The sequence below is a fragment of the Chrysemys picta genome, chromosome 17, assembly GCF_011386835.1.
Source record: "Chrysemys picta bellii isolate R12L10 chromosome 17, ASM1138683v2, whole genome shotgun sequence".
Taxonomy (NCBI): Eukaryota; Metazoa; Chordata; order Testudines; family Emydidae; genus Chrysemys; species Chrysemys picta.
Genome location: NC_088807.1, coordinates 20,460,590 through 20,475,444, shown reverse-complemented (window position 1 = coordinate 20,475,444; position 14,855 = coordinate 20,460,590). Strand labels below are relative to the sequence as shown.

Below are 14,855 nucleotides of genomic sequence, written 5' to 3'. Positions count from 1 at the left end.
GGGTCCCGTCCCCAGCAGACTCAGCCCCGCCCCCCCCCAATCATCCGGATTCCTGGGGTGATCCCGTCCCCAGTGTGCAGCCCCCCCCCCAAATAATCCAGACTCCTGGGTTCCATCCTAGCAGGCAGCTCCCGACTCGGACTCCTGGGTCCCATCCCCTGAACCTAGGGCTCCCCAGATAGTAGCCCGGACTCCTGGGTCCCCTCCCCATCCCTGGGTCAGTAAGTGCGGGGAGGGAGGGGGCTGAATCTCTCCCCCCACTCACCCCACTTGCTCCCTCCCCAGATGATGACGAGGGGGGACAGCAGCTGCTCCCTCATCCCTCTTCCTCCAGCTGCCAAGCAACGCGACCCTGCGTTTCCGTGGCAACGTGGCCAAGTCTGGGGGCTGCGCTGGACGAGGGGGAGCCTCCAGGACCCCCCAGGAGCGGGACAGGGCAGAAGTCGGGAGCAGGAATCGGTTCCCCTGAAGCAGCTGCCACTCTGCATGGCGGAGAAACGGACACTCAGGTAACGCCCCCCCTGCACAGGGCCGGATGCCTGGGTTCCTTTCTGGCTCTGAGAGGGGAGTAGGGTCTAGTGGTCAGAGCAGGGGGGGGCTGGGAGCCAGGACTCTTGAGTTTTATCCCCGAGTGGTTGGATGGGGGGCTAGGAGCCAGGATTCCTGCGTTCTCTCCTGGCTATGGGAGGGGAATGGGGGGTGCAGTGGTTGGGGCGGGGGGGTCTGAGGTCTTACCCCCCGTCCCTCTCCCCGCAAGGCTCCGGGAGCAGCAGGCGGCCTGGAAACGGAGCCGTTGGGAGCGGTGGCAGGTGAGGATGCGCCGCCTGCGGGGACAGGTGGGGGACGCCCTGCTGTACGCCCAGGTGTGGAGGGGCTCGCTGCACCACATCGAAGGTAGGACATACCCCCTCTGAGCCCCGGGGTCCCCCCCACTGAGAGTGACGCCCCTGAGCCCTGGGGTCCCCCCCCACTGAGAGTGACTCCCCCTCTGAGCCCCGGGGTCTCCCCCTGCTGAGAGTGACCCCCCCTCTGAGCGCTGGGGTCCCCCCCGCTGAGAGTGACTCCCCCTCTGAGCCCTGGGGTCCCCCCATGCTGAGAGCGACCCCACCCCCGAGCCCTGGGATCAGTCCCTGCTGGGGAGCCCGGGGTTTGGACTCGCGGTCGGGGTCACGCTGCCCTTTTCCCCCCCAGGTCACTTCGGAACAGGGATCCAGTCGTATTTCAACTTCCTGCGCTTCCTGGTGCTGCTGAACCTGGGGGGGGCCCTGCTCGTGATGGGGTTCGTGGTGGCCCCCAACGCCGCCTTCGAGGGGCTGCGGCTGAACCAGACCCAGCAGGGGCCGAACTCCACAGGTACGGCCAGCCCGGACGCCTGGGTCCCATCTCCAGGGGGGTGGTGAGAGTCCCCAGAACAGCAGCCCAGACGCCTGGGTCCATCTCCAGTGACAGAGACCAGGCGAGAACCCCCAGAATGGCAGCCCGGATGCCTGGGTCCTGTCTCCAGTGGGGGGGCAAGAGCCCTCAGAATGGCAGTTCAGACACCTGGGTCCCGTCTCCAGTGAGAGAGAGGGGGCGAGAGCCCCCAGCGGCAGCCGGACGCCTGGGTCCTGTCTCCAGTGGGGGGAGGGTGAGAGCCCCCAGACGGTAGCCCGGACGCCTGGGTCCCATCCCTATCAAAGGGGAGGGGAGAGAAGGGAATAGCCCCCAGAATGGCAGCCTGGGTCCTATGTCCAGGGAGGGCAGGGGTGACCCAGGGGTATTTGGAGGTTTGGTTTGAGGGGGTCTCACCCCTTTTCTCCCACCACCCCCGCAGTGATCAGCTGCCTGCAGTACGACCCCACCATGCGGGGCCTGGTCAGTTACTTCACCTACCTCATGGACCTGCTCTCCGGGACGGTGAGAGCCCGGCTGTGGGCCCCCAGCCCCCCCCCCATGCCCTCAGCTCCGCCCACAGCCCCCACCCCCTCAGCTCCACCTCCAGCCCTCCCATGCCCTCAGCTCTGCCCCCCACCCTTCAGCTCCACCCCAGACCCCACACCTCAGCTCTGCCCCAGCTCCCCTTCATGTGTCCCCCACAAATTGGAGCTGGCCCCAATTCCCCAGATCAGTTTGTCCCATTCCAGTCCCCGCCCTGGGGCTGGATAGGAGCCGGTCGCCCCTGGAGGTGACGGCCCCTCGCTTAGGCTGTGTCTGTCTCAGGGGTTCATGGAGCTCACCTACCTGTTCTACGGTTATTACCAAAACTCGGCCGTGATTTCGTGGGCTTCTCCTATAACATCCCCCTGCCTATCTGCTGAGCATGTTGGGCTACTTCTCCGTCTGCCTCCTCTGGATCGTCCACCGGTGAGTCACTTCCCAGGTACCCCCACAGGGCCAGCCCCGCCCTGCCCCAGAGGGGCCAGGGGTCCCCGGATACCCAGCCCCCGCCCCGCCCCGCCCCAGAGGGGCCAGGGGTTCCCGGATACCCAGCCCCCGCCCCGCCCCGCCCCAGAGGGGCCAGGGGTCCCTGGATACCCAGCCCCCGCCCCGCCCTGCCCCAGAGGGGCCAGGGGTCCCCGGATACCCAGCCCCCGCCCCGCCCCGCCCCAGAGGGGCCAGGGGTCCCCGGATACCCAGCCCCCGCCCCGCCCCGCCCCAGAGGGGCCAGGGGTCCCTGGATACCCAGCCCCCGCCCCGCCCCGCCCCAGAGGGGCCAGGGGTTCCCGGATACCCAGCCCCCGCCCCGCCCCGCCCCAGAGGGGCCAGGGGTCCCCGGATACCCAGCCCCCGCCCCCGCCCCGCCCCAGAGGGGCCAGGGGTCCCCGGATACCCAGCCCCCGCCCCGCCCCGCCCCAGAGGGGCCAGGGGTCCCCGGATACCCAGCCCCCGCCCCGCCCCGCCCCAGAGGGGCCAGGGGTTCCCGGATACCCAGCCCCCGCCCCGCCCCGCCCCAGAGGGGCCAGGGGTCCCCGGATACCCAGCCCCCGCCCCGCCCCGCCCCAGAGGGGCCAGGGGTCCCCGGATACCCAGCCCCCGCCCCGCCCCGCCCCAGAGGGGCCAGGGGTTCCCGGATACCCAGCCCCCGCCCCGCCCCGCCCCAGAGGGGCCAGGGGTTCCCGGATACCCAGCCCCCGCCTTGCCCTGCCCCAGAGGGGCCAGGGGTCCCCGGATACCCAGCCCCTGCCTTGCCCTGCCCCAGAGGGGCCAGGGGTTCCCGGATACCCAGCCCCCACCCTGCCCTGCCCCAGAGGGGCCGCGTCCTGGTGCCGGGCTGGGGTCCCCGTATACCCAGCCCCCGTGCCCCACCCCCGAGCTGGCTGCATTTCGCCATCTCCCTGGGGGCCGTCACCCTGCGCTCTCCCCCAGGGCCGTCCATCTCCTGAAGCGCAGCCTGGTCAGTGAGAACGGGGCGCTCAGCACCTACAGCAACAAGGTCTTTGCCGGCTGGGACTTCTGCCTGGGGCCCGGCACCGCGGTGCACATAAAACACAACAGCCTCCGCTACGAGCTGCGGGTGAGGCCTGCAGGGGGCGCAGGGCTGGAGGGACCCTGCATTACGGGTGGGCTGGGGCTGGGGGGCTGGAGTGTGTGACTAGGGACTGAGATGGGGGGCTGGTGGGGAGGGATCTGGTGTGGGGGCCGGGGGACTGGATACGGGCTGATGAGTGGATTGGGGGGAAGGGGGCAGGTGTGTGGCGTGAGAGGCACGGCTGGGGGTGGAGAGGGGGCTGGCTGTGGGGGGGTAGGGATGGGGCTGGCTGTGGGGAAAGGGTGGGGCTGGGGCTGGTTGTGGGGGCTGGGAAGGGGTGTGGGGGGGCTGCACTGATGTGCGTCTCTCCCAGATGGACCTGGAGGAACAGACCTTACGGCGGCTCATGGCCCCAGCGCAGCCCGGGCCAGCGACTCGCCCTGTACGGCCTGCGCGGGGCCCTCAACCTGCTGGTGGTGGCACTGCTGGGGGCGGCTTTCTACTGCGTCTACCTGGCCACCGAGTACTCGCAGAAGGGCCAGGTACCCGCACCCCTCGCTCCCGGGCTCGGCCCGCGCCCCTCACTCCCGACCTGCGGCCCCCCGCTCCGCCCACGCCCTTCACTCCCGACCCACAGCCCCCCGCTCCACCGTGCCCTTCACTCCCGACCCACTGCCCCCTGCTCCGCCCGCGCCCTTCACTCCCGACCCACAGCCCCCCGCTCTACCGCGCCCTTCACTCCCGACCCACAGCCCCCCACTCCGCCGCGCCCTTCACTCCCGACCCCACAGCTCCCCGCTCTGCCCATGCCCCTCACCCCCGACACGCGGCCCTCCACTCCGCTGCGCCCTTCACTCCCGACCCACGGCCCCCAGCTCCGCCTGCGGCCCTCACTCCCGACCCGCAGCCCCCAGCTCCGCCTGCGGCCCTCACCCCCGACCTGTGGCCCCCCCGCTCCGCCTGTGCCCCTCACCCCCGACCCACTCACTCCAGCACTGGCCCGTGTCCCCCTCAACGGGGGGCAGTGGTGCTAACCCAGCTGTCAGCCCTTTAGCCACTCGGCTCCCCATAGGGGAACTGGGGGGGGAGGAGATTCTGCTCTGACCCCTGGTGACCTTTCCCCCCCCCCAGCAGGACACTGGCTCAGGGCAGCAGGGACTGGTCCTGGGGCTACTGGTGGCCTATCTGCCCTCCATAGTCATCACACTCGCCAACCAGCTGGTGCCACTGGCCTTCGGGCTCCTCGTGCGCCTGGAGAGATACCCGCTCAGCCTGGAGATCCGGCTCACCCTGTTCAGGTACCCGGGGGCAGCCAGGGCGAGGGGTCCCCATGTAACCAGCCATCCCCTCGAAGGGCAGCGCCGGGCGAGGGGTCCCTGTGTTCCCAGCCCCCACCCTACCCACGAGGGACAGTGCCAGGTGAGGGGTCCCCATGTACCCAGCCCCCACCCCTGAGGGGCAGCGCCGGGCGAGGGGTTCCCATGTTCCCAGCCCCCACCCCACCCCTGAGGGGCAGCGCTGGATGAAGGGGCCCTGTGTACCCAGCCCCTGCCCCACCCCCGAGGGCAGTGCCGGGCGAGGGGTCCCCATCTAACCAGCTCCCACCCCCGAGGGCAGCGCCGGGCGAGGGGTCCCCATCTAACCAGCTCCCACCCCCGAGGGCAGCGCTGGGCGAGGGGTCCCTTTGTACCCAGCCCCCGCCCCACCCCCGAGGGCAGCGCCGGGCGAGGGGTCCCCATCTAACCAGCCCCTCTCTCTCTGTGGCAGGACTGTGTTCCTGCGTCTCTCCAGCCTCCTCGTTCTCCTTTTCTCCCTCTGGTCCCAGATCACCTGCCACGGGGACCCCAACGCCGATTCCTGCAAGACCTGCGGCTACAACTACACGCAGCACCCGGTTAGCGCAGGACGCCTGGGTTCCTCCTGGCTTGGGGAGCGCAGTGGGGTCTGGTGGGCAGAGCACAGGGCGGGTGGGGTGGGAGCCCGGACATCTGGGGTCTTTCCCGGCTCGGGGAGGGCAGTGGGGTCTGGCAGTTCGCGGGGGAGCTGGGACCCCGGACGCCTTGGTCCTGTGGCCGTGCAGGCGCTGACACGTCCCCTCCCCCTCAGTGCTGGGAGACGAGCGTGGGGCAGGAGATGTACAAGCTGCTGGTGTTCGACCTGCTCGTGGTGCTGCTGGTGCTGCTGCTGGTGGAGTTCCCCAGGAAGTGAGAGACGGGGGGAGGTGGGATATGCACTGGGGGTGGGGTGGGGGGGTCAGTGGGCTGGGGGAGGTGGGTTGGGTGGGTCAGTGGGCTGGGGGGGAGGTGGGATCTGCACTGGGGGTGGGGTGGGGGGGCAGTGGGCTGGAGGGAGGTGGGTTGGGGCTGGGGGGTCAGTGGGTTGGGGTGGTCAGTGGGCGGGGGGGGAGGTGGGATCTGCACTAGGGGTGGGGTGAGGGGGTCAGTGGGCTGGGGGGGAGGTGGGTTGGGGGTGGGGGCTGTTCTAGGCGTGGATGGGAATCAGTGACCACAAAGGGAGGCCCTAGAGCGAGTGGGTTGGCTCTGGGCTTTGGGGCTCAGGCCGGAGGGGAGTGGGGAGCTGGGGGATAGGCCTCGGAGTGGGGGCAGCCGTAGGTGGGCGGGCTGGGCTCGGAGCAGTCTCCCCAGCCCCTCACCCCCTCTTGCTCCCCCCAGGCTGCTGGTGACCCACGGCCCTGCCCCCCTGGCCCGGCTGTGGGGGCAGCAGGAGTTCCTGGTGCCCCCCAACGTGCTGGACCTGGTGTACGGCCAGACCGTGTGCTGGGTCGGCGCCGCCTTCTCCCCCCTGCTGCCCCTGCTCAACACCGCCAAGTTCGTCCTGCTTTTCTACCTCAAGAAGGTGAGAGCCCAGACGCGTGGGTCCTCTCCCTAGTGGCGGTGGGGGGACTGGGAGCTCGGGCGCCTGGGTTCTCTCCCGTGGGGGGGGGGGGGGGGGCTGTCTGGTGGCTCAGCGCCCCGGGTCCACACGTGTCTCGTCACCTCCAGCTCACGCTGTTCTCGAACTGCCGCCCGGCCGACCGCACCTTCCGCGCCTCCAGCGCCAACTTCTTCTTCCTGCTGGTTCTGCTGCTGGGCCTGGCCATCGCCTGGGTGCCCCTGCTGTACAGCGTCTTTATGTGAGTGACCCCCCCGTGCCCCTTGTCCAGCCCCCCCCGGGTCCCCCGGGGTCCCCCACCCCTCGCCCAGCCCCCTCACTCAGCTCCCCTGGGGTCCCCCACCCCCTCTCCCAGCTCCCCAGCTCCTCGGGGTCCCCAGTCCCCCTCGCCCAGCCCCCAGGGTGCCCCACCCCCTTCACTCAGCTCCCCTGGGGTCCCCCACCCCTCGCCCAGCCCCCTCACTCAGCTCCCCTGGGGTCCCCCACCCCTCCTCTCCCAGCTCCCCAGCTCCTCGGGGTCCCCAGTTCCCTCGCCCACACCCCAGCTCCTTGGGGTCTGCCGCCCCACCTCACCCAGCCCCCCAGGGTCCCCTGACCTTCCCCTCCCCCCCCAGCATGACAAACCCCCCCTGATCCTCCCCCCCCCCCCGGCGCTGTCTCTGCTCCCCTGCCTTGGACTCAGTCCCCCACCCCCTGACTCACTCTCTCTTCCCCCTGCAGCCTCCAGCCCTCCCACGCCTGTGGCCCGTTCCGGGGTGAGCCGACCATGTGGAGCACCCTCTGGGAGGCCATCGATACCCTGCCCCATGTGGCCAGGGAGTTCCTGCAGTTTGTGGGCTCGCTGGCCTTCGCCGTGCCGCTTTTCCTGCTGCTGTGGTGAGGGGCCGCCGGGGAATCCCCCTGGGCCGGGGCGTGCTACGGGGGATAGGACACATGGAGGGGGGTCTGATGCCAGGCAGCAGGGACACGGAGACACACAGAGAGTGGGGGCGGGAGGATGGATGGACGCACACAGAGCAGGGCTTGTCCCTGCCAGCAGGGGGCAGCAGGGATGGACAGACACACACACAATTTCTGTGCTGGTTCTGCGGCTATTCCCCCCCCCCAACCCTCCAGCCGCATCCCTGCCTCGCTGCTCCTGACCCCATCTCTCATGCACCGTCTAACCCCCCCCCCCCTGCTTTTCTCTTCCCATCCCCCAACTGCAGCATCCTCATGTTTTACCTGATGGCCCTGGCTCATTCCTACAGCTCCCTGGTGAAGGAACTCAAAGGGCAGCTGCGGCTGGTGAGTGATGTCCTGGGGCCATGGGGCTTTTTGCCACTGGGGGGGCGCCGGCTCCCATCTGTCACCGTTAGCCGGTGGGACTCCCTGCCGCAAGATGATCCCGGGCCTGGCAGGGTGGGATATTGAGAGGGAGAAATGAGGAGCAGCGTCCTCCCCGCTTTGGCCACTAGAGGCTGCCGTGTGTCCCTCCTCTGAAGTAGGTGGGCCGTGGGTGGAGGCAGAGCCGGGATACCGGGGTAGATGGGCCCCTGATGGCTGTACTTACCCTCCGGGGTTTCCCACCTCTTTTTAACCGTTCCTTTTCCCACAGGAGGGGCGGGATAAGGTCTTCTTAGTGACTCAGATCACGGAGCTCAGCTAAGGAGAGAGCTGCAAGAAAACGCCAATCTCGTTGATTTGAGGATGACTCTTGACCCTGCCTTGTCGGACCCGTCCCGCCCCTGCCATTTGCCTGTGTGCCAAACCCAGCCCCTGCTGGAAGAAAACTACAATAACCTCCAAAGAACCCAGAGCTCATTCATGGACTGTGTGTAAGAATCACACACCCGGCGCTGAGCTGCGGCCCCTCTGGAGTGGGGTGTGGGGGCTGGGTATATGGGGACCCCTCGCCCGGTACAGACACACGGCCTCTCTGGGATGGGGCGCAGGGGCTGTTTATACAGAGACCTCTCACCTGGCACTGAGACATGGCCCCTCTGGAGTGGGGTGTGGGGTTTGGTTATACAGGGACCCCTCACCTAGCAGCCGCTCTTTACTGACATCCAGTGACGCTGTTCAGTTTAGGACAGGAAGTGAAGCAAAACCCTGTGTGTGACTGACATCCCAGGGGGCTTTGCAGGAGGAGAAGGTGGAATTGCTTGTGTCTGAAATGGGCTGGGCTGCTGGCCTTCAGGCCCCAATTCTCACACTCTCCGTCCTGCCCCGGGCTAGCCCCACGGCCTCCGAACGGAGCACACAGCGGGTGAACCCCTCGTTACTGGCTGGCAGCAGAACTCCATTGTCGCACTCCAGGGCAGCTGCATTTGTATTCCCTGTCTACCGGTCCCCGGCTGTCACCCCTCTTGGGCAGAGACCCGCGTCTCTCTCCCCTCCCTGAGTGGGGTTTTCCAGGCTGGCCACCTCCCTGCCTAGGCTCTGATTTCACCGCGCACACGAACCTGCAAAGCGAGATTCCCATCAACAATAATCACCATTTACAGCTCGGCCAAGTCAGGGGCAACCCTGCTTGACAACGTAACAGCGTTTGATTTAAGGCTCTTTCCTCGGTGTATTTTGAGATGCGATGCTGACAATTGAACGGCTTTTAAAGCTGTGACTTTTTGAGTCTCTAACACCTGCTGTTGATAAATCATTGTCTGACTCCCCCCTCCCCCTGTTCTCTGAATCTCCTGTGATTTTCTGCAACTGGGAAAATGTTAAATCTGAAAAAAAAATCTTAAAAATAAAATGCTAGTTTTGGTTTGAAATTATAAAATAAAAAATAAAAATTGAATTCTGCCAGGCCCATGTGTAAGTAATCCAGGGGGCGGCGGAGGGTGTGGGGGCAGCTGGTGTGCAGGGCTGGAGGCAAGAAGCAGTGGGTTTGTCCGTCTCCCCTCCAGCCACCTTCACTATCTCAGCGTCTGCTCCGTTCCCTCCGGCCCGACTGCATGGGAGACCGTGTACTTCTGCGTGTGCAGAGTGCACAAGAACGGCCGTCGGGGGGCAGAGCAATGGTCCATCCAGCCCAGGATCCCGTCTCTGTCAGGGCTGCTCCTGGGGCTCCGGGGCGGCGCAGGGCGGCTGGCAGGAGCGCCGCCAGCTTTTCTGCCGTCCTAGGCGGCGGAAGGTCCCGCTGCCGCAATACCGCCGCGGTTGCCACCCCCCAAATCGTGGTGCCCTAGGCAACCACCTAGGTCGCCTAATGGGTTGCGCCGGCCCTGGCAGCTGGGGAGAGATGCAGGCTGGACTTCCCCGCCCGCAGTCGGAGGTGTGGGGAGGCCCCAAGCTGGGGGGTGGCTGCGGGGGGGAGGGGTCAGGGCCCAGGGAGGGACGGAGGCTCCCTGAGCGTAGGCCGGCCCGGCCCCACGTCCTGTGGCAGGGAGTTCCGCCGGCTCGGGGCGGCGGCCATGCTGCTCATGCGGGGGGGGGGGGGGGAGAGACAGGAAAGGACACTGGGACTCTCCACTCTGCGGGGGGCGCCAGCCCCAATGTGTGGGGAGGGGAGGTGTGAAGAAGGGGTGGGGCCTCATCCCCAGCCAATCGGCTACAGGAGCAGTGGGGGTGTGAGGCCCGCTTGGACCAATCAGTGCTTTGTGAGGGGGGGGGGGGGGGGGCGTGACTACAATGCACCAATGAGAGACAAGGGGGGCTTGAGTGGGAACCAATCAGGTAAAGCGGGAGGGGAGTGTTGAGTCTCCAATAGGCCAATCAAGGCGCGAGGGCGGCCACGGTGTTATCCAGTCAGAAAACAGGGAGCTGCGGAGGGTGGGTCTAGACTAATCCAATCAGGAAACGAGGGGAGGACTAGGGTCCGCCAATCAGAGAGCGACCAGGGCTTGTCAATCAGTACAACGGCAAGACGTTGACCCGGAAGCGGAAGTGGCGCTCCGCAGTGCGGACCTGAGGCGGGACCATGAATATCCTGCCCAAGAAGTCGTGGCACGTGCGGAACAAGGACAATGTGGCCCGCGTGCGGCGGGACGAGGCGCAGGCGCAGGACGAGCAGCGACAGCGGGAGGCCCGGGCCCTGCTGGCCGAACAGGAGGCGAGTCACTGCGCATGCGCAGTCGGAAACGAGGGTGTAGCGAGTACGGATGCGTTAACAATGGGAAAGCGTCCTCCATCATGTGACGGGGTCACGGATTGAACCATTGTCAAATTGGGGGTGAAATCTGGGTTGAACCATTTCCAAATCGGGGAACGACGAAAAGGGAGCTGGGCTGAACCATTTCTAAATGGGGGGAGAGGAGAGCGCTGGGATTTACTATTTTCAAATGCGGGGAGGGGAAGAAAAGGAAATGGGAGTTGGGCTGAACCACAACAGGGGGGAAGTAGAGCACAAGGAAGCTAGGCTGAACCATTTCCAAATGGGGGAGGCGAAGGGAGCCGGCCTGAACCATTTCCAAAGAGGAGGGGAGAGAAGGGAGCTGAACCGAACCATTTCCAAAGGGAGGAAAGGGGAGTTGGGCTGAACCATTTCCAAAGGGGAGAGGCGAAGGGAGCCGGGCTGAACCATTTCCAAAGAGGGTAGTTCTCTAAGCCCACCTGCCCCAGTGGGGTGGCTGGCATGGCACATGGTAACATCACCAGCCCCTGCATGATCTGCCCTCACCCCAGGTGAAATGAGTTTGTTAGGCCTCAGCCTGGTGCCATGCTGCCCTCGCCACACCCCATCGCCCCCCTGACTCCCAGCACAGAGCCCACCGGCTGCTCTGGCCCCTGATGCCCACGGCAGAGCCGGTCCCAGAACCAGCCCCCCATCTCCCCCTGCAGGCACGGACCGAGTTCCTGAGGAAGAAGGCACGAGTGTCTGCCCTGCCAGGACCCGATGGCGGCTCGGCGCTGGTCCCCACTGGCGATGATTCACGCCATGTCGACCTCTTCCGGGACCTGGAGGAAGGCAAGGGCTCCAAGGCCGGGAACAAGGAGTATGAGGAGGAGAAGCGCAGGGAAAAGGTAATGGTGGGGAGGTGTGTGTTTGAGTTTGGGGGGCACCTTCATCCCTTGGGCGTGGTGAGCCCCACCCTGGCTTGCTGGGGTTAGGTTGCCCCTATGTTGGGACACTGATGGGAGGGGGCTGGTGCAGTGGGGTGGGGTATCTACCCCCCACCCCGTTACAAGAGATGGGGTACAGACAAGCCTCAGATCTTGGCATCTCGGAGTAGAGGGGACAAGGGTGGGGATTCACACACCCCTGTTGGAGTGGGAGGCTGTGTACAGAATTAGGGTTCCCCCTCAACACTCACAGGTGCTCTTACACCACCAGGGGGAGGGGAGGGTTAACAACTCACCTGCCCTGCACGCTGGTTCCCCTCTCAGTGTCTCTCCCCCATCCCATGAGCTGCCCCCTGGCTCCTCTACCCATAAGGCAAAAACTTCCCCCAGTGTCTCCTTCCACAGTGGGGCCATGATCAGTCCCACCCTCTCCCTTAGCAGATGGGGCACCCCCTTCTTCAAGGTGATTCAGTTCAGCACGCTTCCCTCCCTGCTTTGCCCCAACCAGGAGCGGCAGGAGAAGGCTATCGGGCTGCTGACCTATCTGGGGCAGAGTGCGGCTGAGGCCCAGACCAGCCGACCGTGGTACCAGGAAGCCCCTGACCGCAGCCGGGAGGCAGCTGTGGTGACCACGCAGGAGCAGCTGAAGGGCAGACTGGACCCCCTGCGGGAGATGGAGAGGCACCTGCGCAAGAAGAAAGGGGAGGGGAAGAAGCGCAAGAAGGAGAAAGAGAAGCCAGCAGGGGAGAAGGCGGCAGTGGGGTGAGTTGGATGTGGGGCAGGGTTAGAGAGAGCACTCGGCAGGACTCAGGGACTACACGTCCCAGCATGCAATGCTCTAGCTCGCTTCCTAGGCACAGGGACCATAAATGCTCCAGCTCGCTTCCTAGGCCCAGCGACTACAAGTCCCAGCATGCAATGCTCCAGCCTGTTTCCTCGCTACATGGACTACAAATCCCAGCATGCAATGTCCCGGTCCACAGGACAACAATTATCAGTGCACAATTTACTTCCCTTGTTCCCAGCTGCACAGGGGTGTGTATGTGTTACTGAAACTACATGTCTCAGCATGTAGTCAACACATTTGTTCCTGGGCAGTGGCCTGGCCTACCTATCCCAGCATGCATCACTCCCCTAGGAGGGAGATTGCATATTGGGAGTTGTAGGCCTCATGGGATGCACATCTAGACACCAGCTGGCGTAGGTCTGTAGGAACTTGACCATTCCCTTCTGCTTGTCCTTGCAGCTCTGCCCTCCCCTCCCTGGAGCAGCTGCGGCGGGAGCGGCTGCAGCGGGAGCAGGCCGAGCGAGCCCGGACTGAAGCCCTGCTGGCTGGGCGGCAAGGGGAACCCCAACGCGGGGAGGAGGAGGAGCCTGACGACAGGAAACGCCGCTACAACTCCCAGTTCAATCCGCAGCTGGCGCGCAGGCCCCGCAGCTGGGACGAGAGGGAGCAGCGCTGAGCCCTGCCAGTGCCCCCTGAAAGTGGTGGCTGACACAGCAGGCCCTGGGCACTGAGATTCCTGTACTGGGGTCACACAGCAGGTGGAACAGGGACACTGGCATCACAGCAAGGCAGCCAGCGTGTGGTTTTCCTCTGCTGACTTAGGGGGGAGAGACACCGAGGGTTGTCCTCTCTGCTGCCCCCTTGGCCATGAAGTTTGGCATGGGGGTTGCACTGAGAGAGCCAGAACCCTCCTTGCTGGCTGCACCACTGGGGCCCCATGCTGGACACTCGCCTCTGGTGCCTGGTGTTATTAGCGGCAGCAGGTACCAGGGGTTACCTGACCGCCCCACAAGGCAGGGGCCTGTTTACTAATAAAAGGTGGTTGTCTTACTTCACTCATTTACTCACGGGAGGGGGAGAAGCTTGGATAGGAGCAAGCATGGGAGGGGAAACCCAGGCCTGGACTCCTAGATTCCAGCTGAAGGTGGGTGCTGGGAGTCAGGACAGCTGGGTTCTATCCCTGGTGCAGGGAGCAGGAGCCAAGGGGTTCTGCGGGGGTGGAGGGGGGGTAGGGAGGCCTAGCCCTGTGTCAGGGAGTGGAGTTGGGTGTAGGGACTCCTGGGTTTGCTGGCTGGCTCTTCCTGGAGGGGGGAGATGGCAGGATTCCTGGGTTCCAATTTCCACTTCTGCCTCTGATTTCTCCTCCCCTGCCCCCCCGTGCTCATTGTACCATGGCTGCTGGGGAGGCCCAGCCCTTTAGCCACAGAGGTGAACAGCACCTGCTGCAGGGTGTCTCTGCCCCTCTGCTGAACCCCTGCCCAGCCCACACTGGAGTTCTTCGTGGCCCACACCTGGCTGGTAGAGGATTGTGGCTTGTCTCCTTGCACAGGGTAAATGCATCAGGACAGCTCCCTGTGCCTTCCACAGGGCCATCATCTGACAGTCAGGGGAAACTGAGGCACAGGCAGCCCAGTCTCTCCTGGCCTTGGATTGGTCGCCCTGTGGCGCTGGGGTCCTTGGCCCTCTCCCTTACCAGCCAGCCTGCAGCAGGTGGTGGGGCTGCATCAGCCCCTTCGCTGGGCCCTGCCCACCCCACAGAGGGATTTTCCCAGCAGCCAGTGGGGTTACCAGCACCGGGGGGGGGGGGGGGGGGGGGGGCTCCAGGGAGAGGGAAGGGGGGCTTTTAAGCCGAAAGCAGAGCAGGCAGCAGGGAAGGTCCTGCTCTGGGCCTGCAAGCAGGGAGGGGCTGAGCATGACCCCAGAGCCAGGCAAGGTCCCCCATGGAACATACCATCTGTCAGCTCCCACAGAGGGGGCTGCATCTCCTCCCCCAGAACATACCATGTAGTCACCTCCTGCAGTGGGCAGGGGATCCCCCGTCCCAGCCAGTCACTGTGGGGGGTGGGGGGGCAGGGAAGAGAGGAGAAGGAAGAGTCCCAGCCAGCCGTGGCACATAGTCATGTGAAATCTCACCAAGGTATTTTCAGAATAAAGATAGACCAAAATAAGGTCTGGGACGAATTCGAGTGTCTGTCTGTGTGTGTGTAACTATATCCACAAGGAAAAAATGGCACAGGACTAAGGCAGGGGCAGACGTCACACTAACCACCCCCCTCCCCAAGCCAGGGAGAGAACCCAGGAGTCCTGGCTCCCCGCCCCCGTCGCTCTAACCACCCCCCCTCCCCATCCCGAGCTAGGGAGAGAACCCAGGAATCCTGGCTCCCAGCCCCTGTTGCTCTAACCACCCAAGCCAGGGAGAGGACCCAGGAGTCCTGGCTCCCCGCCCCCGTCGCTCTAACCACCCCCTCTACCCATCCCGAGCTAGGGAGAGAACCCAGGAGTCCTGACTCCCAGCCCCTATTGCTCTAACCACCCAAGCCAAGGAGAGAACCCAGGAGTCCTGGCTCCCCGCCCCCGTCGCTCTAACCACCCGAGCCAGGCAGAGAACCCAGGAGTCCTGGCTCCCCACCCCCGTCGCTCTAACCACCCGAGCCAGGCAGAGAACCCAGGAGTCCTGGCTCCCCACCCCCGTCGCTCTAAACCACCCGAGCCAGGCAGAGAACCCAGGAGTCCTGGCTCTGCGTC

The 14,855-nt window shown here is 65.5% G+C and overlaps 2 protein-coding genes across 2 annotated transcripts; both read left to right on the top strand.

Annotated features, from left to right (window-relative positions):
* The first annotated feature begins 1,813 nt into the window (after window positions 1-1,813).
* On the top strand, window positions 1,814-9,119 carry TMC4 (transmembrane channel like 4). The gene is given in 13 exon segments (XM_065570897.1): window positions 1,814-1,896; window positions 2,200-2,343; window positions 3,346-3,493; window positions 3,822-3,860; window positions 3,862-3,990; window positions 4,583-4,746; window positions 5,216-5,342; window positions 5,555-5,652; window positions 6,121-6,304; window positions 6,451-6,581; window positions 7,061-7,216; window positions 7,549-7,627; window positions 7,938-9,119. Coding segments are annotated over 12 exon segments (1,350 nt in total). The 5' UTR covers window positions 1,814-1,896; window positions 2,200-2,299; the 3' UTR covers window positions 7,989-9,119.
* A 1,050-nt stretch (window positions 9,120-10,169) lies between these two features.
* LENG1 (leukocyte receptor cluster member 1) lies at window positions 10,170-13,160 on the top strand. Its single transcript, XM_008176091.4, has 4 exons — window positions 10,170-10,373; window positions 11,102-11,284; window positions 11,832-12,085; window positions 12,570-13,160. Exons 1-4 carry the CDS (start codon window positions 10,242-10,244, stop codon window positions 12,784-12,786), a joined length of 786 nt encoding a protein of 261 aa, XP_008174313.2. The 5' UTR covers window positions 10,170-10,241; the 3' UTR covers window positions 12,787-13,160.
* The last annotated feature ends 1,695 nt before the right edge of the window (window positions 13,161-14,855 follow it).

What these genes read in the sequence shown, in the direction of transcription:
- LENG1 (XM_008176091.4), top strand. Translation starts at nt 10,242, where the DNA reads ATGAATATCCTGCCCAAGAAGTCGTGGCACGTGCGGAACAAGGACAAT. An exon ending in CCCTGCTGGCCGAACAGGAG is followed by an intron (nt 10,374 to 11,101) that starts GCGAGTCACTGC and finishes CTCCCCCTGCAG; the next exon opens with GCACGGACCGAGTTCCTGAG. An exon ending in GGGGAGAAGGCGGCAGTGGG is followed by an intron (nt 12,086 to 12,569) that starts GTGAGTTGGATG and finishes TTGTCCTTGCAG; the next exon opens with CTCTGCCCTCCCCTCCCTGG.